The sequence below is a fragment of the Carcharhinus amblyrhynchos genome, chromosome 6 (assembly GCF_965287045.1).
Source record: "Carcharhinus amblyrhynchos chromosome 6, sCarAmb.v2.hapA, whole genome shotgun sequence".
NCBI classification, from domain to species: Eukaryota; Metazoa; Chordata; class Chondrichthyes; order Carcharhiniformes; family Carcharhinidae; genus Carcharhinus; species Carcharhinus amblyrhynchos.
Window position 1 is genome coordinate 122,106,417 of NC_137329.1, and position 26,045 is coordinate 122,132,461.

General features: G+C 47.4%; 3 protein-coding genes across 3 annotated transcripts in view; 1 reads left to right on the forward strand and 2 right to left on the reverse strand.

Annotated features, from left to right (window-relative positions):
- The window catches only part of pwp1 (PWP1 homolog, endonuclein), a 39,380-nt gene extending 21,860 nt beyond the window's left edge, over positions 1 to 17,520 (reverse strand). The window contains exons 1-9 of the mRNA XM_080191356.1: positions 17,361 to 17,520; positions 15,459 to 15,517; positions 15,117 to 15,280; positions 13,150 to 13,235; positions 12,546 to 12,642; positions 10,672 to 10,782; positions 9,155 to 9,279; positions 8,416 to 8,492; positions 7,300 to 7,396 (exon numbers count right to left, since the gene is read on the reverse strand). Of these exons, the coding sequence (XP_080047482.1) occupies positions 7,300 to 7,396; positions 8,416 to 8,492; positions 9,155 to 9,279; positions 10,672 to 10,782; positions 12,546 to 12,642; positions 13,150 to 13,235; positions 15,117 to 15,280; positions 15,459 to 15,517; positions 17,361 to 17,426 (882 nt within the window). The 5' untranslated portion in view covers positions 17,427 to 17,520. The remainder of the gene's footprint in view (positions 1 to 7,299; positions 7,397 to 8,415; positions 8,493 to 9,154; positions 9,280 to 10,671; positions 10,783 to 12,545; positions 12,643 to 13,149; positions 13,236 to 15,116; positions 15,281 to 15,458; positions 15,518 to 17,360) is intronic.
- c1qtnf13 (C1q and TNF related 13) lies at positions 2,426 to 3,523 on the forward strand. The gene has a single exon (XM_080191355.1). The coding sequence runs from the start codon at positions 2,426 to 2,428 to the stop codon at positions 3,521 to 3,523; it is 1,098 nt and encodes a 365-aa protein (XP_080047481.1).
- A 6,328-nt stretch (positions 17,521 to 23,848) lies between the features above and the next one.
- Positions 23,849 to 26,045, reverse strand: part of btbd11b (BTB (POZ) domain containing 11b) — a 113,654-nt gene continuing 111,457 nt past the window's right edge. Inside the window, exon 17 of the mRNA XM_080191357.1 lies at positions 23,849 to 25,702. Within this exon, the coding sequence (XP_080047483.1) occupies positions 25,493 to 25,702 (210 nt within the window). The 3' untranslated portion in view covers positions 23,849 to 25,492. The remainder of the gene's footprint in view (positions 25,703 to 26,045) is intronic.

Sequence of the window (26,045 nt, forward strand, 5' to 3'; positions counted from 1 at the left end):
CAAGCAATTCGGGATCCAGTTAAACCTGCAGCTGGGTCCTGACAGTGCCAACGGAGTGGGATGTGAATCTGTGAAGGATCCCACTGATTTTAGCCGATGTCCTTGTTGCCTATCCAGTGGGACAAATTAAAGGATAGCTACAATGCTACAGCAGAGAGTGGGAAGTGGAATCTAGAATCATTATTGCTCACAATTTGTGCTAATAATTTAGACTTTAGAATCATAAATAATTCCTAAATATGCAGAAGACACCAAACCAGGAGCGATAATCAATAGAAGGAGATTGCAATAAACTACAAAAGGTAATACATTTGCATAATAAGCAAGTAGTTGGCAAATAAATTTTAATATAGGCGCGTGTGGGGAATTACATTCTGCTAAGAAAAACAAGGTTGTCACAGATTAATTGGAAAATAAGAATGCAAATTGTAAGGAAGAACAAAGTGATCTGGGGGCACAAATCACTGAAAGTAACGGCTTGTTAATAAGGCCATTGAAAAACAAAGAACAAAACCACCAGGATTTATCTTTGAGAGAGATAGAACTGAAAAGTAGAGAAACTATGTTAAACTTGCACTGAACCTTGGTTGATCTTGTGTACAGTTCCAGTCACCATGTTATATAGAGGATAGACACATTGGAGAGAGGGTTCAAAAATGTGTGGCGTTTGCACATTCTCCCCGTGTCTGCACGGGTGTCTTCTGAGTGTTCCGGTTTCCTCCCACATTCTGAAAGAAATTGTGCTGGTTAGGTGCATGATACCAGAGATTCAAAGGATTTTGTTCCCAGTTCATGGATGGGAGCATTGCTGACAAGGCCAGCGTTTTTATCCATCCCTAATTTCCCACGGGAAGGTGGTAATGAGCTACCTTCTTGGACCACTTGGATCTCTATGCTGTTAGGAAGAGTTGCAGGATTTTACTAAGTGACAGTGAAAGAACAGTGAGTTGGTTCTAAGGATAATGCGCAGCTTGAGAGGAGAACTCGGCGGTGGTGATGGTCCCATGAATCTGCTTCCCTTATTCTGAGCGGTAGGCGCTGTGGGTTTGGAAAATGCAGTCGAAGAAGCCTTGGCAGATTGCTGTATGGTACATGCTGCGTGCCAGTGGTAGAGGGAGTGAATATTTACGGTGATGGATAGGATGCCAATCAAGCAGACTGTTTTGTCCTGGATGATGGAGAGCTTCGAGAACTGCTGAAACTGCACTCGTCCAGGCAACTGGGTGTGCGCAGGCCTACAATGGGTTATGCAGGCTGACGATCGGTGCCTGTCCAGTCTTATTCTCTTTTCATGTAGTGGCTGGCGAGGACATTTCAGAGGACAGTTTAGAGTCAACAACATGGTTCTGGGTCTGAGTTAGACTGGGTAAGAATGACAGATTTCCTTCTCCGAAGGATGAGCCAGATGTGCTTTTACAACAATCTGGTAGTTTCATGATCACTATTACCAAGAGCAAATTTTTATTCCACATTTTAATTAACCAAATTCCCAGTTGCTGCAGTGGGACTTGAACTCATGTTCCAAGCACACTAGCCCAGGTCGCTGGGTTGCTAGCCCAGTAACATTACCATTCTGCTACTGTACCCAATTGATTTATTATTGCCACATGCATTGGGATACAGTGAAAAGTATTGTTTTCTGCATGCTATACAAAGCATACTGTTCATGGAGTACATAGGGAAAGGAAGGGAGAGGGTACAGAATATAGTGTGACAGTCATAGCTAGGGTGTAGACAAAGATTAACTTCATATAAGGCAGGTCCAAAAGTCCATTTATACCCATCACAAAAGGATGAACAGATTTGAGCTCTTTTCCCTTGACAAAAAAGGCCAAGGGTGGTGACTTGATAGATCGTTTTGAAATTCTAAACATTTTTAATAAACAGAGAAAGAGACTGTTCCCATTTGTGAGAAAAAAAATCTATAAGTCATGAATTTGAGAGTCAGCAAGAAAATAATGAAGAATTCAGAAGAAGCTCCTTTACTCAGTAAAAATGTGAAACTCTGCCACAGCGGATGGCTGAGATGAATAGCAGAGGGGGATTTAAAGGGAGGTTAGAGGAGCGTGAAGGAGTAGGGAACAGAAGAAGGATGTGCTATCAGATTTAGATGAGAAAGGCTGGAAAGAGGCTTAAGTGGAGTGTAAACACTCGCATAGGCCGACTGCGCTGTCTGGCCTGTTACTGCGCTTTTATCCAATGTAAAAACTTACAGGCAATTACAAATCTCTCAAGATATTTAAGAATTAGAAACAGACACAGTTTGCAATGTACTGTCACAACGTGCAGTGGGTCTGACACTTCATTCAATTTACCCTCGTCAGAGTCAAAGCTTGTGAAATGAAAGTGATTAGAGCAAACACAACGTTAAATTACCCAACACTTAGCTCATCCGTTCAAATCCATTTCTTTCTTTTAGGGTGAAATGGCCTTTTTGAGATTTGTGCTACTGACAGGAGTTATGGACTCTCTGTCCCATCAGCCGGTTACAGCAGCCTCTGGTTACCACTCCACTCCCCATCACCAGTCAGCATTCTCCGCCGCCAGGACAAGTAGCTTGTTGGGAGGTCTCCAGAAAGCGGTCACCTTCGACAAGCTCTTGGTTAACATTGGGAACGACTTCCGTCCAGATACAGGCAAGCTTGTTTGCAGAATTCCCGGGGCTTATTATTTCGCTTTCACCGTCGGAAAGTATCCAAAGAAGATGTTATCTGTCATGCTGGTGAAGAACGGGTATGAAGTGCAGGCGACAGCCTTCGATGGACATCGGCAGAAGCATCGCAAAGTGCAGAGCCAGAGCCTGATGCTGCGGTTAGACGCAGGCGATAGTGTCTGGCTGTACCTCTACAGCAGCTCAAAGTACGCTCTGTACAGTAACGTAGGGCCGTACACAACCTTCACCGGCTACCTGGTCTATCCAGAACTGCCGCACTACTGGCTAGCCAACAATCTGCCCTCAGCCCCCGCCATCTCCAACTGTTCCCATTCCAACGCCAAGCACCAAAGCAACCGATCCCCGCTCAGCTGCCTCACTGCGCCTCAGCCAAAGGACAGCCTGCGATCCGCATTCTCCGCAGCCAGAACATGGTCACTTCTCGGAGAGAAGACACAGAATCTGCCATACGAAGCGGTGACGTTTGACACTGAATACATCAACATCGGCCAGCACTTCAACAAGCTGAGCGGATTCTTCACGTGCCAGATCCCAGGCGCCTACTACTTCTCCTTTAACGTCGGAAAGCACCCTTTCAAGGCCATTTCCGTCAAGCTGATGAAAAATCTCAGCGAGGTGCAGGCCATGATTTTCGATGAGGACGACTCTCAGCGACGGGAGATGCAAAGCCAGAGCGTAATGCTGCGTCTGGGAGTCGGGGACAGAGTGTGGCTGCACAGCCAACAGCACCAGCGCTTTGGTTTGTATAGTAACCAGGGCAAGTACATCACCTTCACCGGATTCCTCGTTTACCCAGACGCAAACATCCTAAAGAACGGCGGGAAACTGTGCAAGAACACTCACCAGTAATGGAATAATTACCATAGACCTTAGCTTGAATTGCAAATATCCACAGTGCTCACTGCATCTCAAATCCAGCTGAGTTTCACTGCAAGGTACTTTTTGTTTTAAAAAAAAGTTTTGCACCCAGCCAGAGGCTACTAGTTTAGCATTTGACTGTTTTAGAATCATAGAACACTATAGTGCAGGAGAAGGCCATTCAGCCCATCACGTGTGCCAGCTGCTGCAAGGAGCAACTCAGTTACGCCCATTCCCTCGTTATTGCCACAGAGTCCTGCAATTTGTTCATTTATCCCATTCCAATTTAAAGACTGATATTGAACCACCAGGCAGTACAATCCAAATCCTAACCACAATGGCATTAAAAAAACCTTTCCCTTGTTTGATTTGTCACATTTATTAATATACAGTAAAAAGGATTGTTTCTTGCACTCTATACAGACAAAGCATACTGTACATATGGAAGGAAAGGAGGGAGCACAGAATGTAGTATTACAGTCGTAGCTAGGGTGTAGAGAAAGATCAACTTAGTGCGAGGTAGGTCCATTCAAAAGTCTGACAGCAACAGGGAAGAAGCTGTTCTCGAGTCGGTTCGTACATGACCTCAGACTTTTGTATCTTTTTCCCGACAGGAGAAGATGGAAGAGAGAATGTCCGGGGTGGGTGGGGTCCTTAATTATGCTGGTTGCTTTTCCGAGACAGCAGGAAGTATGGATAGTGTCAATGGGTGGGAGGCTGGTTTGAGTGATGGATTGGGCTACATTCACAACCTTTTGCAGTTTCTTGCAGTCTAGGACAGAGCAGGAGCCCATACCAAGCTACAATACGCAATCAGAGAGAATGCTTTCTATGGGTGCATTTGTAAAAGTTGGTGAGAGTCATTGAGAACATGCCAAATTTCCTTAGTCTTCTGAGAAAGCAGAAGCATTGTTAGGCTTTAACAACAGTGCTGGCATGGGGGGACTAGGATAGGTTGTTGCTGATCTGGACACCTAAAATCTTGAAGCTCTCAACCCTTTCTACTTTATCCCATTGATGTAGACAGGGATATGTCCTCCTTTATGCCCCCTGAAATCAATGACAATCTCCTTCGTTTTGTTGACATTGAGGGAGAGATTATTGTCACCGCACCAGTTCACCAGATTCTCTATCTCATTTCTGCACTCCATCTCGCCATTGTTTGAGATCCAATCCACTACGGTGGCGTCGTCAACAAACTTGAAAATCGAGTTGATGGGAAATTTGGCCAATCATAGATGTATAAGAAGTATAGTAAGGGGCTGAGGACACAGCCTTGTGGGGTACTGGTGTTGAGGGTGATCGTGGAGATAGTGTCCTTATGTGTGTCACCTCTTTTGCCAGTCAGATTAAATCTGTGTCTTCTGGTCACAGTTTCTCCTTGTCCACTCTTTGTGATTTTGAGTACTTTTATAAGTGTTCCTCTGAACCTTCTCTGCTCTGAGTACAACCCCAGCTTCACAGTCTCTCTATGTCACTAAAGGCTACAACCCCAGAACCATTCCAGCAAATCTCCTCTGCACCTCCTCGAAAGACTTCAGATCTTTCCTAGCACAAGCACAAAACTTAAATCAGTGTCCATCATTAGATACGATTCTGCAGCTGAACAGCACTTGCTAAACAACCCTGATTGTGCTAAGGATGACGTTGAAAACTGGCCAATGATTTATCAGTCAGGTCCAATGTGGCTCACTAATGCATGCTAGGAGCTACATATATTCACACACAGGGCTCTGTCCTTTGCAGACAGAATCAGCACGTCCACACATTATACTATTTTCAACTAAACGAAAGCTTGGGTCACAGTTATTCCATCGTCCATTCCCCAAAGCAATGCCTAAAAAGCTCGGGGGCCAGCTGTTCCCTGGTGCAGTCTCCAAGCCAATGCCTTGACCAGAGTCAATCTGTCTGGTTTGAACTTGAACAAAAGCTTGGCAATTAACTGCTCTTTGCTGCACTTGCCATGGCAACATCTCTACCACAGTAAAAAGTCTGACAACACCAGGTTTAAGTCCAACCGATTTATTTGATAGTAAACTCACTCGCTTTCGGGGTTCGTCCCTTCGTCAGGTGAATGGCCAGAACTCTCCATTCACCTGACGAAGGGACAAACCCCGAAAGCTAGTGAGTTTACTATCAAATAAATCAGTTGGACTTAAACCTGGCGTTGTCAGACATTTTACTGTGTTTACCCCAGTCCAATACCGGCATATCCACATCATAACATCTCTACCAGAAAAAACTTGCCAATCAATCAGCATTCTTTTTTCATACAGTGTGAACTACTGTTCCCTTTACAATTGGTATTCTTGTGAACTGTCCTGATGAGTGCAAAATGAAAAGCTTCAATAGCATGTCTCATTTTTTCAGCAATACACAAGTTCTGTGCTACCAAACAATTACCCGATATCTTGGTATTATTGGAACCACATACAATCACCAGGATCAAGCACAGGAATCTGTAACTCTGCTCTCTTGTGAGATGGCCCAAGTAATAAAACTGCTAAAGGTTTGATCTAGAAACTCAATGGTCAAATTGACACAAAGCATTACAATAACAGGAGGAACTTCTTCACACAAAGGGTGGTGAATCTGTGGAATTCCCTGCCCAGTGAAGTAGTCGAGGCTATCTCATTGAATGTTTTTAAGGCAAAGATAGATAGATTTTTGAACAGTAAAGGAATCAAGGGTCATGGTGAGCAGGAATTAAGGGTCATGGTGAGCAGGCGGGTAAGTGGAGCTGAGTCCATGAAAAGATTAGCCATGATCTTATTGAATGGTGGAGCAGGCTCAAGGGGCTAATGGCCTTCTCCTGCTCCCAGTTCTTATATTTACAGTACCCTTACCATTGCAAACACCCCCAGCCATGTCATTAACCAAAATCTGACATCGAGTCACACAATGAGATATTTGGACAGAAGATCAAAAGCTTGGTCAAACTTTAAGGGGCATCTTCCAGGAGAAAATCATAGAATTCCTCCAGTGCAGAAGTTGGCCATTTGGCTCATTGAGTCTGCATTCCCACTCTACCGATTGTCTCACTGAGTACCTTACTCAGGTCCTCTTCCCAACCCTATCCCTGTAACCAAACACACACATTTACTATGGCTAACTCATCTAACCTACACATCTTGGAACACCAAGGGGCAATTGAGTACCACCTAAACTGCATATCTTCGGAGTGTGGGAGGAAACCAGAGCACGTGGAGGAAACCCACGCAGGCAGGGGGAAGAGCATGCAAACTCCACACAGACGGTGACCCGAGGCCGGAATTGAACCTGGGTCCCTGGTGCTGAGACAGCAGTGCTAAGCACTGTGCCACCGTGCTGCTCAGAGATGCAGAAAGGCAGTGAGGTCTTGGAAAAGAACTCCAGAACTTAGTGCCAAGTCTGCTGAAAGCTCGGCCAATAGTGGTGGAGTGAAAGGGAGGAAGGTTGCACTCGGTAGGAAGGTGTTCCTTTAAATTTGATGAGTTAATGTAACAAATAACTGGTACGTGGACACGGGGTCAGAACGTTGGGTTTGTGAGAAGTCCAAAGATATACAGGTTAGGTGGACTTGCCATGCTAAATTGCTCTTTGGTGTCCCGGGACGCATAGGTTGGAGGGATTAGCAGGGTTAGAAGGACAGGGCCTGATTGGGATTGTGGTCGGTGCAGACTCGATGGGTCGAATGGCCTTCTTCTGCACTGTAGGGATTCTATGAAGATCAGTTGGATTTGTGGACTCTGGGCTCAGTGGTACTGAAAGGATTTGTTTCAGCTTACCTTGTCTGTGTGTGAAGAGAGGCACGTTACAGGTTTCTGATGTGACATGTCCCAGAGGATCACTGACTTGTCAGCAGATGCACTGGCCAGAACAGTCCTAGCACACATCAAACACAGTTAGCAAGACTAGCATCGAAGGCTTCAAATCCAAACCTCAGCCTATACTTCAGAAAATCAACAATGAATGACCCTGGACTGAATTCTGTGCTGTTCCTCTACTACACGTTCAGTTCATTAAAGTACTCGTACGGGGAAAAAAAAAGTCAATCACATGTTCCCTCTCCGACTGCTGTTACGGGCACTGAACTGGGCTCTTCCTCACTACTTAATGACACGAAACCATCCGCCACTTCCCAGCCCACCGGTTAATCACATTAACATGTCCATGTCCTCTCCTCCCCTCCTCTCCCCCTCCAGTTACTCACACTAATCCCAGAATTTCCTCACTCCCCTCCAGTTACTGACCCTAATCCTGGAATTTCCTCATTTCCCTCCAATCGCTCACATTAATCCCGGAATTTCCTCATTTCCCCCAGTTACTGACCCTAATCCCAGAATTTCCTCACTCCCCTCCAGTTACTGACCCTAAAGCTCAGACGAGAGAAGGAAAATAGCCCAATAGCTCCATCTCCTGGCAGCTGGTTGGATTGGTGCTGCACCTTTTAATCCCCCAGAACCAGTAACCTGATTGGAGTTTAATTATGATCAGAACTCCCACCCACCCGACGAAGGAACAGCGCTCCAAAAGCTAGTGGGGTTTGCTACAAATAAACCTGTTGGACTTTAACCCGATTTTGAGAGACTTCTTACAGGTGCTTAATTACACAGACCCACGGTCGTGGGAAAGTGCAAACACAGGAACCCACTATTACAATAAGCATTTGAACAAAAATAAGTTATGCAACGTTGTCAAATTCTAATAAAATCGCAGCTTTAAAAGAAACAGTATTACTTCTCATTAAATACTGACACCTTGTGGTGACACTGAGCATTGTCTGTCAAACACACATCGTCACTGGTGAGGGAGAGGTTAGCATTTACACTTACTCTCCTTCTCTTCATTACAATTTGAACACCCTTATAAAGAAAGTTGCAATATTGCAACGTAAACTTTACCTGACGTGTCTGTTCCACGCAACATCAAGAACTGCATCAGTATGTCCCTTCTCCTCTTTCTCTGCACTTGTAGCGCCCTGAAATAATCAATTATCACGTGAGAGAAAGTTCAGGCTCACTTCTCACCACTGATTCTCTGCAGAATCATAGAATCCCTACAGTGCAGAAGAGGCCATTTGGCCCATCAGGGACCACTGTAGGGGAATTTCACAGCAACTTCATTGCAGTGTTAATGTAAGCCTTATTTGTGACTAATAAATAAAGTTTGCTTTTACATTCCCTGCAGTGTCATACAGTCCAGCCTGACTGTAACAATGAACAGTTACAGACTGTCGGCATGCACATCAGAAGATGCCGGTCTCCTGCCCCGATGAAAGAGCTAGCATTAAAACTGCACCAATGGTCATGAGCTGAGACACGCCAGGAACATTCTTTCAATTGTTGATCCCAATATCCAACATCAAACGGCCTGTGTTGGGGCTGGGAGTAGGGGACTGGGAAAGGGCAGGGAGCTGGTTCATTGTGCCCCACTCTCTCTTGCTCAGCATCACTTACACACAGCACAACATTGCAAGTTCTGTGATTAGCAAGCAGGGAGGGTTGAACTGGCTACACGAGGACTCAGACGGTCCTTGGCCATTAGTCAGTCGCACCAGGATTCATAGGTAGTACAAAACAGAGAACAAATATGCAACACGCCCGTAGCCACAGAATGTCCACAGTACAGTCTTCTCAATACCTTCTGGCCTTGCTTCTTCTTTTGTTTCTTGCTCCCCAGGCTGAAGACGGGTTCCAGACAATCGACCACATCCAGATTCCACACATCAATCACAGGAGTCATGTTACCCACTGCAGCGTAATTCCCTGCAAGGAGATAAATCTGATCAGAGGTTGATTTGGGGGGGGGGGGGCGGGGGGGAAGAGAGAGAGAGAGAGAGAGAGAGAGAGAGAGAAAAGGGGCACCACAGTTACCAGGACACCCCATTCACCAATGGGGCATCTACCAGGGAGTGGCCAGTGAATGGGAAACAACACCTGTCAAAACAGGTCCTGAAAAGAACCAAAGACCAGTGATGAGCCCTGCTTCCCCGCAGCACCAGGGGTCCAGATTTGATTCCAGACACGGGTCCCCTGTGTCTGCATGGGTTTCCTCCAGGTGTTTTTGTTTCCTTCTGCAGTCCAAAGATGTGCTGGTTAGGTGACTTGGCCATGCTAAACTGCCCCTTAGAATTCAAGGTGTGCAGGGTGATGGGATTAGGGTGGGGAATTGGGCATAGGTAGGGTGCTCTTTTGGAGGGTCTGTGCAGACCTGATGGGCCAAATGGCCTCTTCTACACTGCAGGGATTCTATGATTCCCAAAAAGTCCATAACTGTTTTTAAAGTTATGATAAGTAGCAAAAATGGAACTGAAATTTGTGTTGAAAAAGTATGAAAGAATCGAGAGAGTAAGAGGGAAATGGAGCCAGGGCAGAGTGGAGGGAATGGTCACAGGGACACCAATCAGAAGGACCAGTTGTTGGAGGGGAACTAGCAAGTGGATATCCAGAGTTACAGAAGTTGTGAGGTGGTGGTGAGGGCAGGAGGAGGTCACAAGGATGGGACGTAGTGTTAATTAGCTGGTGAAGTGGGCAGGGATTTGCCACACTTGTAGACAAGCACTGGGAGTGGGAAGCAGCTCTGATAAGATAAAGTTTCAATGGCACCACATCCACAAACATCCCTCCACCAGCAACATTCAGTAGCAGCAGTGTATACAATCTACTAGATGCACTGCAGCAATTCAAAGATTCTTAGACAGCACCTTCCAAACCCATGATCACTTCCACCTAAAAGGACAAGGTCAGCAGATACCTGGGAACATCACCACCTGCAAGTTCCTCTCCAAGTCACTCACCATCCTGACTTGGGAAATATATCACTGTTCCTTTTGCAGCCATTGGGTCAAAATCCTGGAATTCCCTCCCTAACGCATTGTGGGTCAATCCACAGAACATGGATTGCAGCGATTCAAGAAGGAGCTCACCACCACCTTCCCTAGGGGCAATAGGGATGGGCAATAAATGCTGACCAGCCAACGACGCCCATGTCCCACGAATGAATAAAACAAAATTGTGCCTTCACTGTAATGGCCAGGGTCTCAGCTCTTATAGCCTGGACCAATCATTCACCAGAATATTCCACCAACTGGTACAAATCAACTGGACAACTATTAAAATGAAAATGCATTTGAACAACATCATCATCCCCCAGCCTACCTGTTGGTGCTTCTGGGTTTGGATCAAAGTTGAGCCATTCAACACACAGGGGATAGGCAGGTAGCAGCACATCATGATGGACGTACAGAGACTGTTCCTCCTGGTTACAAACTGTAAGAGACAATTCACTGTGAGTGTCAAATAATGAACGACATCAAGGAATATCTGCTCCATCATGAACAAGGACTCTGACAAACCAGCTTCTGACACTATACCATTTCTAAACTACATCACAATTCACCAGCACATACTGGCCAGAACTTGGCAATCTGCTCCGCTCCTATCCACCTGTGCGTTTGTGAGGTGGCACAGTGGTTAGCACTGCTGTCTCACAGTGCCAGGGACCTGGTTTCGATTCCCGGCTTGGGTCACTGTCTGTGTAGAGTTTGCACATTCTCCCTGGGTCAGCGTGGGTTTCCTCTGGGTGCTCCGATTTCCTCCCACAGTCCAAAGATGTGCGTGGATTGGCCATGCTAAATTGCCCCTTAGTGTCAGGGGACTAGCTGGAGTAAATGCATGGGGTTATGGGAATAGGGCTTGGGTGGGAGTGTGGTCAGTGCAGACTCAATGGCCTTTTTTGCACTGCAGGATTCAACAATTTAAGACAAATCTGTATGGGACTTTTACTTTCGCAGAAGAGTAAGGAAATTCAACATGTCCACTATGACTTTCATTAACTTTTACAGATGCCCCATAGAAAGCATTCTTTCTGGTTGTATCACAGCTTGGTACAGGCTCCTGCTCTGCCCAAGACCACAAGGAACTACAAAAGATTGTGAATGTAGCTCAATCCATCACGCAAACCAGCCTCCCATCCACTGACTCTGTCTACACTTCCTGCTCGCTGCCTTGGAAAAGCAGCCAACATAATTAAGCACCCCAAATATTCTTTCTTCCATCAGGAAAAAGATACAAAAGTCTGAGATCGCGTATCAACCAACTCGAGATCAGTTTCTTCCCTGCTGCTGTCAGACTTTTGAATGGACCTACCTTATATTAAGTTGATCTTTCTCTGCACCCTAGTTATGAATGTAACATTACATTCTACACTCTCTTGTTTCCTTCTCTATGAACGATATGCTTTGTCTGTATAGCATGCAAGAAACAATACTTTTCACTATATGCTAACATATGTGACAATAATAAATCAAATCCAATCAAATGATACAACACAGCACCAGTACATGGGGAACAAACAACTTTGCACACACGCAGTTGAATGAAACGACTTTTATTTATATTCCGTCTTTGACAAGCCACAGCATAGTTCAAAGTGTTTTACAGCAATGGGGTATTTTTGCAATGCAGTCCCTATCAGAAAGGCGGCTGCCATTTTGTGTGGTGCAATGTGATTATCAGAAATCTATTTATTTTGAGTGACGTTAATTGGGTGATAATATTGGCCAGGACAAGGGGAAGAACGCCTCTGCTCTAATTCAAAACAGTATCACAAGAAACTCTCTCATCCACCTTGTGGTTTAATGCTCACCCAGAAAACTACACCTCTCGACAGTGCAGCACTCTCCGTGTTGGACAGTTGACCTAGATGTTTGTGACTCAAGCCTTGAGAGTGGGACCTGAACCTTCAAACTTAGCGGCTACCCACTGAGCCACAGTCACACTGGATTCTGAACGAACTCCATAAATTCCCTCTGAACTCCATAATTTAATCTGCTATGGTAGATATTTAAAACACAAGCTGGACATGGACTAAGGGCGGCAATAATTATACCACTGCTTATCTCTACCCCCAACCGCCCCCCCCCACTCCTTTCCAAATATTTCACTTTCTCCAAGACCTTCTCTCCAGATAGAATACAAGAAGCTCTGCCTATACAATGTCATATGGAAAGAGGATTTATTGACAATCTCACCGTATATCTCAAGGCTGCAGCAGATCTTTTCAGCCTTACCCACAACTATCAGATTATCGGCGGGCTTGATTTTGAAATCTTCATCTTCATATTGGTCCTGTAACAAAAATTTCTTGTTTAAGTTTTAAGTTACAGTAAACCTGCAGCTCCAGAGCAGGGGCAAAAGCAGGCATTAAACTTTCACACTCATTAACAGACACTTTTGTAACAATGTCAATAAGAACATTGATGGCAGCGCGGTGGCACAGTGGTTGGCACTGCTGCCTCACAACGCCAGGGACACGGGTTTGATTCCAGCCTCGGGTGACTGCCGGTGTGGAGTCTGCATGTTCTCCCCGTGTCTGCGTGGGTTTCCTTCCGGTGCTCCGGTTTCCTCCCGCACTCCAAAGACGTGCAGGTTAGGTTGACTGGCCACAGTAAATATGTGGGGTTACTGGGATAGTGTGGGTGGGTGTGCTTCTGGCTAAGAAGTTCTTTTGGAGAGTCGGTGCAGACTCGATGGGCCGAATGGCCCCCTTCTGCACTGTCGGGATTCTACAGAAAAACAATGGCAGGCAGGGACTAATGAACGAGAATAATTGTGAAGCTCCATGCTCCGACTTACTGTATCTTTAAGAGTGACGTGCGGGTCATCTTCATTGCTAGCATAGACAGTGAGTCCTCCCAAACTATCCCCCAGATTCACACCACCTACACAGAAAGGCAGAGTCATTATCAAAAGAAATGCTTCACAAAACAAGCAGACACCATGTTAATTGGTTCCAGGGATGTGTGAGATTCAGAAAATGAGTGCTAACTCAAGAACTGGTTAAACAATGTGTCACAAGCAGGATATTTTGCTTATTTCTCTGATCAGGTATTAGTAAATGTACAAATCTGCTGACTTGTTGATGAAACATTTGGTTTGGGCTATGCTTATAGATGGCTGTGTGCACAAAATTAAGGGGAGACCGTAATGTGGTGGCACTATCACTGGGCTAGTAACCCAGATGCCCAGGCTCATGCTCCAGGACATGGGTTCAAATCCCACAGCTGGTGGAATTTAAATACAATTAATAAATTAAATCTGGACTTGAAAGTTAGTTTCAGTAATGGTGACCATGATATCGTCAGTAAAAACCCATCTGGTTCACTAATATCCTTTAGGAAGCAAAATCTGCCGTCCTTACCCATCTCCTGTGCCTAGTCTTAATAAATGAACCCACAATGTGTTTCTAAATCCCACTGATGCCTTGCATTTTATACATTAAATAAGTTCTAGGATTATATCATGATAATAACAGGGCAGTACAAGGGGCAGAACGGTGGCCCAGTGGTTAGCACTGCTGCCTCACAATGTCAGGGACCTGGGTTCGATTCCAGCCTCAGATGACTGCCTGCGTGGAGTTTGCACATTCTCTCCGGAACAGCACGGGTTTCCTCCAAGCGCTCCAGTTTCCTCCCACAGTCCAAAGATGTGCACAATAGGTGGATTGGCCATGCTAAGTTGCCCCTTAGTATACCCGATGTGTCAGATTGCAGGGATAGGACAGGGGAAAGGGCCTCGGTGAGATACTGTGTCAGAGAGACTGTGCAGATCCGATGGGCTGAGTGGCTTCTTCTGCACCGTGGGAATTCTATAATAAGAATAAAAAACAGGACAGCACAGGAACAGGCCCTTCAGCCCACCTAGTCTGTACTGACACAAACCTAATTTTTTTTGCCTCTATGTGGTCCATATCCCTCTATTCCCTGCCTATTAACCTAAATAGGTGCCTCTTGAATGTAGAATCTGCTTCCACCACCTCCTCCAGCAGCACATTCCAGACATTCACCACCCTGTGTGAAAAACTTCCCCCCCTCACTTCCAATCTATGCCACCGAGTAATTGATCCTTCGACCCTGGGAAAAAGACTGACTATCCGCTCTATCCAAGCCTGTCATAATCTTGTAAACCTCAAACAGGTCCCCCCTCATCCTCTGACGCTCCAACGAAAACAATCCAAGTTTGTTCAACCTTTCTTCATAATCCATATCCTCTAAACCAGGCAATGTCCTGGTAAATCTCTCCTGCACCCTTTCCAATGCATCAACATCCTTCCGGTACTGTGGCGACCAGAATTGTGCACAATACTCCAAATGTGGCTTAACCAGAGTCTTATACATGCTGTTACATACAATGTGAGCTCACATCGTCTGCACCTTTAAGACATGAATAGCGGTTTGATTCCCAGCTTGAGTTATTGTCTGTGTGGAGTCTGCACATTCTCCCCTGTCCGCATGGGTTTCCTCCAGGTGCTCCAGTTTCCTCCCACAGTCCGAAAGGTGTGCTGGCTAGGTGCATTGGCCATGCTTTAAACTCTCCCTCAGTGTACCTGAATAGGCGCCAGTGTGCGTCAACTAGGGGATTTTCACAGTAACTTCACTGCAGTGTTAATGTGAGCCTTGTGACACTAACAAACTTTATTTTACTCAAATGGGCACTGCAATTTGATTGGATCAATTTAAGGGTTGAAATGATAGGTTGCAGCTCGAGAACTGGACAGGGTGCCAGCAGCGTCACATCCTGAACCATCCTCCCCCCACACTCACCTTCTTCCTCATCATATTTTTCCAGGTCATATTCCGCCAGGCTGTCGTTATCTTCCTCCTCTTCTGCCTCCTCCTGTGTTTTGGGATCACTCAAGGCAGAATCGCCTACTCCATCCATCTGCTCCTCCTCATTCGTGTCCGCTGCCTGTTCCTCCTCCTGATCACTGGAAACAAACTCATGGCATTTAGTGCGTTTAATCGGTCAAAGGCCTTGCTCGTTCCCCTGCTTTCTATCACTTTGCCACCACACCCAAAAAGCAGATAGCGAATCACCACTTCCTGCTTATCTTTTGATGAAGGAAAAATTTAATCAGGAAAAGAAAGGGAAGCAGTATGACTTACTCAAATTCTTCCCTTGTATTGAGGATTAATTGCTCCAACTCCTCCTTAGACAGAGTCACCTAGAAAAGAAAATTTGCAACAATTATCACTACTTCAAAAGGAACTTTGCCAATCAACTTGATTATAGAGCACCCAGACAATCAGACATTTGCAAGGATCCCCTCAGTCAAAACTGGCCAGTAAACCGGAACCAAGTACTTGCTGAGCAGTATTGACTGACAGTCTCCAATAATTCCCAAGATAGGCTGACACCTTCCTGGGAATTTTTCCATGGACATTTTCTTAATTGTTGCTGGGTGTTTAGCACGAACTGACAGGGCTATGACTCTATAATACTTTGGCTGTGGTGGATATTACACCTGATCGTTTCAGAACGCCCACTAGGACGTGGAATATTCATTGACTAACAGCAGATCCTGGATCTTCTGAGCCACTGATCCTGTCAGCATCACTGATTACTCAGCACCCACTGTGTGGCAGCACTGACCCTCTGACAGGGCGGCGCTCCCTTAGCACTGACCCTCTGACAGTGCGGCGCTCCCTCAGCACTGACCCTCTGACAGGGCGGCACTCCCTCAGCACTGACCCTCTGACAGGGCGGCGCTCCCTTAGCACTGACCCTCTGACAGTGCGGCGCTCCCTCAGCACTGACCCTCTGACAGGGCGGCGCTCCCCCAGCACTGACCCTCTGACAGTGCGGCGCTCCCTCAGCACTGACCCTCTGACAGGGCGGCACTCCCTCAGCACTGACCCTCTGACAGTGCGGCACTCCCTCAGCACTGACCCTCTGACAGTGCGGCGCTCCCTCAGCACTGACCCCCTGACAGTGCGGCGCTCCCTCAGCACTGACCCTCTGACAGTGCGGCACTCCCTCAGCACTGACCCTCTGACAGTGCGGCGCTCCCTCAGCACTGACCCTCTGACAGTGCGGCACTCCCTCAGCGCTGACCCTCTGACAGTGCGGCACTCCCTCAGCACTGACCGTCTGACAGTGCGGCACTCCCTCAGCACTGACCCTCTGACAGTGCGGCACTCCCTCAGCACTGACCCTCTGACAGTGCGGCGCTCCCTCAGCACTGACCCTCTGACAGTGCGGCGCTCCCTCAGCACTGACCCTCTGACAGTGCGGCGCTCCCTCAGCACTGACCCTCTGACAGTGCGGCGCTCCCTCAGCACTGACCCTCTGACAGTGCGGCGCTCCCTCAGCACTGACCCTCTGACAGTGCGGCGCTCCCTCAGCACTGACCCTCTGACAGTGCGGCGCTCCCTCAGCACTGACCCTCTGACAGTGCGGCGCTCCCTCAGCACTGACCCTCTGACAGTGCGGCGCTCCCTCAGCACTGACCCTCTGACAGTGCGGCGCTCCCTCAGCACTGACCCTCTGACAGTGCGGCGCTCCCTCAGCACTGACCCTCTGACAGTGCGGCGCTCCCTCAGCACTGACCCTCTGACAGTGCGGCACTCCCTCAGCACTGACCCTCTGACAGTGCGGCACTCCCTCAGCACTGACCCTGTGACAGTGCGGCGCTCCCTCAGCACTGACCCTCTGACAGCGCGGCGCTCCCTCAGCACTGACCCTCTGACAGCGCGGCACTCCCTCAGCGCTGACCCTCTGACAGTGCGGCACTCCCTCAGCACTGACCCTGTGACAGTGCGGCGCTCCCTCAGCACTGACCCTCTGACAGTGCGGCACTCCCTCAGCACTGACCCTCTGACAATGCGGCACTCCCTCAGCACTGACCCTCTGACAGTGCGGCGCTCCCTCAGCACTGACCCTCTGACAGTGCGGCGCTCCCTCAGCACTGACCCTCTGACAGTGCGGCGCTCCCTCAGCACTGACCCTCTGACAGTGTGACACTCCCTTAGCACTGACTCTGACCCTCTGACCCCGTGCCCCCTGACCTTTTCTGGTGTTTCCCGGGCAACCCCGCGGGGTACCCAGCTGACACAGGTCCTCATGCTGCTCATGGTGCCGGGGACAGACGCTGAGGAGAATCCGAGAAACAGTCCGGAATCCCAGGCCGCGCTGCAGGACCACGCGCTGCTTCCCGTGAGTCACATCCGGCAGGAGCCCCACCCCCTCATTTCCATAGTCCCGCCCCCGCCACTGCCTCCATTCGATCCTCCCGCCCCTGGTTCAGGCCCCGCCTCCAACTCCAGCTTCCCTCTTGGACAATCCCGCCCTCGCTCCGCCCCTTGCTCCCGTCCGGCGTAGGCCCCGCCCCTGGCTCTGACCCCGCCTCCCAGTACATTCCCCCTCCTCAGCTCCGGGCCCCGCCCCCAGAGCCAGGCTCCGCCCGTCCGGAATATACCCTGCCCTGGGCCCCGCCCCCGGAACAATGCCCCCGCCCCCAATACCAGGCTCCGCCCCCGGCTTGAGGCCTGTGCGGTTGTGTGTTTGGGGCCGCGCTGTGGGAGTGATGTTTATCCCGAGTGAGTAATCTCTCTCAGCGCGGTTCTGGCGGCAGAGCCGCTCGGTGGCCTTTCGAGCCGTGCTGAGCGGCGCGGGCCCTCTGATTAAGCGGAGACACTGAGAGAATGTTGCCGTCAGGGGCGAGTACAAACCCGGGCAGATCCGCTTCCACCTTCCAGATGGAGATCAGCGGGAAAGGATTTTCCTTCAGGAAGCCCGGGATTCTCTTCCCCCGGGCTGAGAGTGTCTTACAGCACGGAACCAGGCCCGCCATCAGTGGATATAGTCATGTCTGTGTGTTACGACAATCACAATGGCCGCCGGGCATCACCGTGCGCTTTGTGGAGTACGAGCTCCCTGATTGAGGATCTGAATTAACCAGCGGGGTATTCAAACCCCGCGCCTTATCCAGACCAGGGTGTAGGCCCCGAGTGAAAACTGCCTCCCTGTAAGCTGCAGGTACAATACAGCATGTTGGAGATGGGAAACCCAAGTTTGGCTGAATCACTACATGGACTCGATGGGCTGAATGGCCTCCTGTTGTGTTGTAACCACCCCTCTGAATAGCTCTCCTGTCAATCTCGTACTTGTTTTCAAACCCCTCCATGGCCTTTTCCCTTTCTATCTCTGTACCCGCCTTCAGCCTTACTGCCTCCTGAGATCAGCACTGCTTCAATTCTGGCTTCTTCAGCAGTCCAGATTTTAATCTTTCTCAGTGGTGGCTTTGTATTCAGCTGCTTCAACCCTAAACTCTTGATTCTTGGTAAGCAAAGGAGTTATTGGGGCTAGGTGAGATACAGATTTAAGGTTACCATCAGATCAGCCACAATCTTATTAAATGATGGAGCAGGTTTGAGGGGCTGAATGGCCTACTCCTCCATATTCATATGTAATTTTCCCCCTACATCCTTCCACCTCTTTTTTCTCCTTTAAGATGCTCCCTAAAACCTACCTTTTCACTAGGCTTCTGCCTCATCTGACCCAATATTTCTTTGTGTGGCTCCTGTGAAGCAACATTCTTCTGTGTAAGAAATGCTGTACAAATAGAAATTCCTGTTGGTCATTACATCTAAGAAAGGGTTCATTGAGTCTGCACATTCTCGCCATGGCTGCATGGGTTTCCTCCAGGTGCTCTGGTTTCCTCCTGCAGTCTGAAAGGACTCCCCAAAGCCCTGACTACCATCTACAAGGCACAAGTCAGGAGTGTGAATGGAATATTCTCCGCTTGCCTGGATAACTTTAGCTCCAACAACACAATTAAGGACCATTCTCTCTTCCACCCTTTTACATTGGGAAAAAAATACAAAAGTATGAGGTCACGTACCGACCGACTCAAGAACAGCTTCTTCCCTGCTGCTGTTAGACCTGCTGGTTAGGTGCATTGACCTGAACAGGCGCCGGAGTGTAGCGACTAGGGGATTCTCACAGTAACTTCATTGCAGTGTTAATGTAAGCCTACTTGTGACAGTAATAAATAAACTGTAAACTTTGACGTGAGGAGCTACTCACTGGACTTGAAGCAACAAGATCAATGGGGAAGTCAGACAGCAGGGAAGTTTGTTCAAGACTGGGACAATAGGATTCTGATCTAAGTCTATCACAAAAGACTTTGATAACATACACACGGCAATAATCCGCTCACCAATGCTTTGGATTGATAGCACCATTGATTTTGCTATCAAGTGGCACTTACTTAGCAATAACTTGCTCAGCTCGTGACCTCATTAACGCCTTGGTTCAAACATGGACAAAAGAGCTGAGCAGAGGTAAGCTGAGAGTGCCTGTCTTTGACATCAAGACAGCATTTGACAAAGAGTGGCATCAAGGAGCCCTAGCAAATCAATTCAATGGGAATCAACTGGAAAACACTGTTTCTTTGAGTCACATCTAGCACAAAGGATGATGGTTGTGGTTGTTGGAGGTTAACTGTCTGAAGGAGTTCCTCAGTAAGGGCAGCATGGTGGCACTGTGGTTAGCACTGCTGCCTCACAGCTCCAGGGTCCTGGGTTCAATTCCAGCTTCAGGTCATTGTGTGGAGTTTGCACATTTTCCTGTGTCTATGTGAGTTTCCTTTGGAAGCTCCAGTTTCCTCCCACAGTCCAAAGGCGTGCTGGTCAGGTGGATTGGCCATGATAGCGTGTGTACCCTGTGATGGACTGATACCCCATCCTGGGCATATCCTGCCTAATGTCCAGTGACTAGGAGAGGCTCTGACTCCCTGTCACCCAGATTGGGGTAAGAGGTGAAGTGAAGAAGTTCCTCAGGGCAGTGTCCTAGACCCAGTTGCTTCATCAATGACCTTGCCTCCAGCATAAGATCAGAAGTGGGGGATGTTCGCTGCTGACTGCACAATGTTCAGCACCATTCACGACTCCTCAGATACTGAAGCAGTCCATGTTCAAATGCAGCAAGACCTGAACAATATCCAGGCTTGGGATGACAAGTGGCAAGTAACATTTGTGCCACACAAGTGCCAGGCAATGACCAGCTTCAACAAGAGAGACTCACCCCATGACATTCAATGGCATCACCATCACTGAATCATCACCACTATCAACATCCGGGGCAGGGGGTTACCATTGACCAGAATGTCAACTGGACACGTCATATAAATACTACTGCTACCAGAGCAAGTCAGAGGCTGGGAGTTCTGCGGTGAGTAACTCACCTTCTGACTCCCCAAAGCCCTGTCTACCATCTACAAGGCACAAGTCAGGAGTGTGAATGGAATGTTCTCCACTTGCCTGGATAACTGCAGCTCCAACAACACAATTAAGGACCCCATGCACCCCGGAACATTCTCTCTTCCACCCTTTTCCATTGGGAAAAAAATACAAAAGTATGAGGTCACGTACCGACCGACTCAAGAACAGCTTCTTCCCTGCTGCTGTTCGACTTTTGAACAGACGTAGCTTGCATTTTCTCTGCACCCTAGCTATGACTGTAACACTATATACTGCACTGTCTCCTTTCCTTCTCTATGAACAGTATGTTTTATGTATAGCACAATACTTTTCACTGTAAATACATGTGACAATAATAAACCAAATCAAACACTCAAGAAGCTCGACACCATCGATGGGGTGTCTGTTTGATTGGCATCCCATCCACAAACATTTACTCTCCACCACCATTACACAGTCACAACATTTTTAAAAATTTGTTCCTGGGATATGGGTGTCCCTAGTTAGGCCAACATTTTTTTCCATTCTTAACTGCCCTTGAGAAGGTAATGATCAGCCACACTCATAAACTGCTGCTGTCCGTGTGCTGTGGGTACGCCCACAGTGCTTTAGGGAGGGAATTCCAGGATTTTGACCTAATGACAGTGAGGGAATATTGATATATTTCCAAGTTAGGATAATGAGTGACTCGGAGGCGAACTTCCAGGTGGTGGTGTTCCCATGTGTCTGCTGCTTCTGTCCTTCTCGATGTTAGAGACCGTGGGTTTGGAAGGTGCTGTCTTTGAGATGCACTGTGGCAACTTGCCAATGGCTTCTTTGACAGCTACTCCCTCTACCACTTAGAAGGACAGAAGCAACAGATGAAACACCACGTTTTTTTTAGTTTTCCCATTTTATCTAGCAACTACTGTACATAAAGCACAGTACCGCAACAGATCAATGTACAAGATCTTCTCATGACCAGCATCCGAGGTACTTCTAAACCAATGGTCTTAGAAAAAGATGTATAAACAGAAGCGCCAGAGTCCATTTGCCATGTAAGATTTAACAAAGCCTGGTCAGTACTGCATCTTCAGCAGTCATTCACCTGGACCTCTGTCTCATCTTTCACCTTTCACCTCTGATATATGATGGGGCCTCAGTTTAATATCTCATCAACAAAGTAGCACCCCTGACAGTGCAGCACCCCCCGGTACTGCACTGGCATGTCCGCCTCAATTCCATGCTCAGAAACTGCAAGTCAGGTTCGAAACCACAACCTGTCTCAGAGACGAGCATGTTACCAACTGAGCTACTACGTAAGGAACCTTTGCTCGGTTGCTACATAATCTGTTGAGAAGTTAATGCTGTAATTATACAAATAATGGAGTAACTCCGTAGAGTCATGATGGCACAGAGAGGCCACTCAGCCCACTTCAGTCCATTCCAGAATCTAAAAGAATCTGAATTTTTCCCTGGATCATGGGAAGTGAATAGAAATGACAAAATGGAGCTTTGGCCCATTCCTAATTGGGAATTCTGATCAATTATGCATCTCTGAAAACCCCCTCTTGGCTGAAAGTTAAGGATATTTTCTTCAAATTCAGTTACATTCCCTATTGACAGTAAAACAGTCCCAGTCCTGATTATAGAGGATTAGTGCATCCAGGTGATGGTAACTCGAGTTAAAGCTAAAAATTAATTTGAAAGTGGGAAATCAGCAAGGGATCCGAATCCGCTGTCCTCGCCTCTTCCCCTCCCTCCCTCCCAGAATCAGGATAAGGTGCAGGTGGCACGGTAGCACAGTGGTTAGCACTGCTGATCCACAGCTCCAGGAATCTGGGTTCGATTCCCGGCTTGGGTCACTGTCTGTGTGGAGTTGCACATTCTCTTTCGTGCCTGTGTGGGTTTCCTCTGGTGCGCCAGTTTCCTCCCACAGTCCAAAGATGTGCGGGTTAGGTTGATTGGCCATGCTAAAATTGCCCCTTAGTGTCCTGAGAGGCGTAGGTTAGAGGGATTAGCGAGTAAATATGTAGAGATATGGGGGTAGGGCTGGGTGGGATTGTGGTCGGTGCAGATTCAATGGGCCAAATGGCCTCCTTCTGCACTGTAGGGTTTCTATGATTATCCTCACTTCCTACCCTACAAGCCTCCACATTCAAAGGATCATCCATTGCCATTTCCACCAATTCCAACATGATGCCACCATCATGCTCATTCCACCGTCAGCATTTCACAGGGACTTCTCCATGACATCCTGGTCTATTCCTCCATCACACCCAGCTCCCTATCCCCTTCCCATGGCATCTTCCCTTTGCAATTACAGAAGGTGCTACAACCTGTTCCTATACCTCCCCCCTCCTCACAATTCAAGATCCCAAACACACCTTTCAGGTGAACCGAAGTTCCACTTGCACGTCCTTCAATTTGGTCTATTGTATTTACTACTCCCAATCTGGTCTCCTTTACATTTCTGGAGACTTAAATAAACGTAAACTTGATGACTGCTTTGCAGAATTCCTTTGCTTGGTCCAGAAGCATGACCCCCAACCTCCCTGTCGCTGGCCATTTTAACCCAACATCTTGTTCTCAGGTCCACATGTCCATCCTTGGCCTGTTGCAATGTTCCAGTCAAGCCCAAAGCAAACTGCAAAGGCAGCATCTCATCTTCCAGTTGGGCACATTACAGTCCTCGGGAATCAACGTTGAGTTTACAAACTTTAGATTGTGACCTTTCTCCTCCATCTTAAATCCTTTTTTAAAAATATCCCATAGATGCAGGGTAGTGCAAACCCCACTCCCCCTCCAGGCCATCTGACTTTTATTCTCTGTCCTTGATCTGGTTCCTGATCACTGTACAGTGACCCTTGGGTTAGAAAGAGGGGAATCAGCCAGGATTCTTGCTCCTAATCACTGTACAATGATCCCTGGGTTAGGGAGAGGGGCAATCAGCCAGGGCGCCTGCTCCTGATCACTGTACAGTGATCCCTGGGTTAGAGAGAGAGGGAAAATCAGCCAGGTTTCTTGCTCCTGATCACTGTCCAGAGATCCTGTGTTGGAGAGACATGAAATCAGCCAGGGTTCTTGCTCCTGCTTGCTGTCCAGTGACCCCTGGGTTAGAGAGGGCGTATCAGCCAGGGTTCCTGCTCCTGATCACTATACAGTGACCCCTGTTTGCAGAGAGGCAGCCCTCTATCTCAGACCCAGCCTCTCTCCCAGAGTCTCTCTCCCTGGGCTGTGTGATACCGAAATTGTCCATTCCATTCCGTCAGGTGACTTGCACATTATTCACAACAGGTTTAGCTGAAACTTAGTGAGCATTTTAAACCATTTTTATAGAAAAACATACACTTTGCTAATCTAAAATACAATCCATAATTTAAAATCCATTAAAATATTCTCATTTCCTGGGCATTGCTGGTTGCTGCAGTATGAACAAATAAATAATCATCAAAGCTGGGGATGAGACGTCTTGTTTGGAACATCAGAGAGTGAAACAAGGTGATGTTAAGTCACAGAGTTTACAAATAACTGTTGTTTGATGTCTCTCTGCATCTCGCCCTCTCCACTGTCTTTACAATTGTCCACTTTCAAACTCCTGCAGTCTGGTCGCAGCTAAAATAATTTAGTAACATCACAAATTGTTATATAGGGAATATTAAAGCAATATATATCAATGTGTTTTTATTATACAGATCCTGGAGCTCCAATCCCGTTCTATTACCAGATCCAGTCACTGGCTCCATCTGCTGGATTTACAGAAGGTGTCTCGAGTCCGGGTAAAGTTGTTGGGGCCTCTCCACTCTCGAGGCGGAATAACCCAAGTAAGTCAATAAATCCGCAAATATCAGTTCAACAGCCCAACTCCAGGGCGCTTTGAATCAAGAACTGAGGGTATGGCTTTTTTCTTTATCCTTTCATGGGATTTATTGCCCATCCCCAATTGCCCTTGAACTCAGTCTCAGTCAGCCATTTCAGAGGGCAGCTGAGAATCAACCACATTGCTGTGGTTCTGGAGTAACATGTAGGCCAGACCGGGTAAGGATGGCAGATTTCCTTCCCTAAAAGGACATGAGTGAACCAGATGGGTTTTTTTTTACAACTGATGATAGTTTTGTGAGTTTTTTTTATTCATTTGGGGACATGGGCGTTGCTGGCTGCCAGCATTTATTGCCTACCCCTAGTTGCCCTTGAAAGGTAGTTTAGAGTCAACCACTTTGCTGTCACATGGAGTCACATGTAGGCCAGACTGGGTAAGGACAGCAGATTTCCTTCCCTAAAGAACATGAGTGAACAAGATGAGTTTGTTTGATAGTTATAACTATAATTGATGGTTTCTTGGTCGCCATTACTGAGTCTGGTTATATATTCCAGATTTATTAATTAATTGAATTCAAATTCCACCAGATGCCGTGGTGGGATTTGAACCCGTGTCCCCAGAGCATTTGCCTGGGCTTCTGGATTACTAACCCAGCGACATTACCATCAATCTCCCCACTCGGGGCCGAGCTAGGTGACTTTAGGGTGATGGGTTCCGGGGAAACGATACGCTTACTGAATACTCACCCCTCTCTCGCTATCCCAGACCCACAGAAGCTGCCAGAGTGTCAAACATTCCCTCACTATCCTGATCACCGTCCCTCTAACTGCCCATCAACAGGGCTCTGTGGAGGCAGCCACTGCTCCATAGCCAGACACCATCCAGTCTCCTCACCACAGCACCGAGCCTGTTTTCCCGGGAGACGATTAAAGTTGCTTCTGGTGGCTAGAAGCTGAATGGGACAATGAGAAACACTTGGGACTGTTCAGAGTTAGAAAGCAGTGCACAGAGAGCCGAATGGAACCTGTTGCTACTCCACCACTCGTCCCCACACCTCTGAGAGAAATGATTTATATTTTCATCAGATTCAAAGCTTAATCCATAATGTCATAAACCAATCAAGGTGGTTGTGTCTGCATCACACGATGGATCCCTTTGAGGTTGATAGATGTATTGACTGGATCCTTGCTGTCAGTGCAGTCTCTAAGTCGCACAGTACATCCTGTCCCTGTGACTCCTCCGGGGAGGAGTACAGTAACTGTTTAAAAGCTTCATTCTCCATTAGAGAGACCATGTTCTTCAGGAAATATCCTTCACAGAATGAAGAGAGGTGAGAAGCTCCAACAAACTGAGGGAGGCAAAGAGAATACAGTCAGTGAGTGGGTCAATGATAAGGGATCTCTTGTTTTTGCAAACAATCAGCCCATCCCCAACTTCCTGTTCTTCTGCAAAGACCCTGTGTGTGTTGTCACTTCTGAAATCTCTGCCCATCTTTCCCATACCTCTCTCCAAACAGATTTCAGCCACAACTCTTACCAAAGTCACAAATAATATCCTCTGCAACTGTAACCGGAGTAAACTATCCTTCCTCTTGACCTCTCTGCAGCCTTTGAAACAGTTCAGCACACCACCTCCTCCAACACCCCTCCATTAAAGTTCCATTCTGATCTATCCCTTGTAGGCAGGGAATC

What these genes read in the sequence shown, in the direction of transcription:
- c1qtnf13 (XM_080191355.1), top strand. Translation starts at nt 2,426, where the DNA reads ATGGCCTTTTTGAGATTTGTGCTACTGACAGGAGTTATGGACTCTCTG.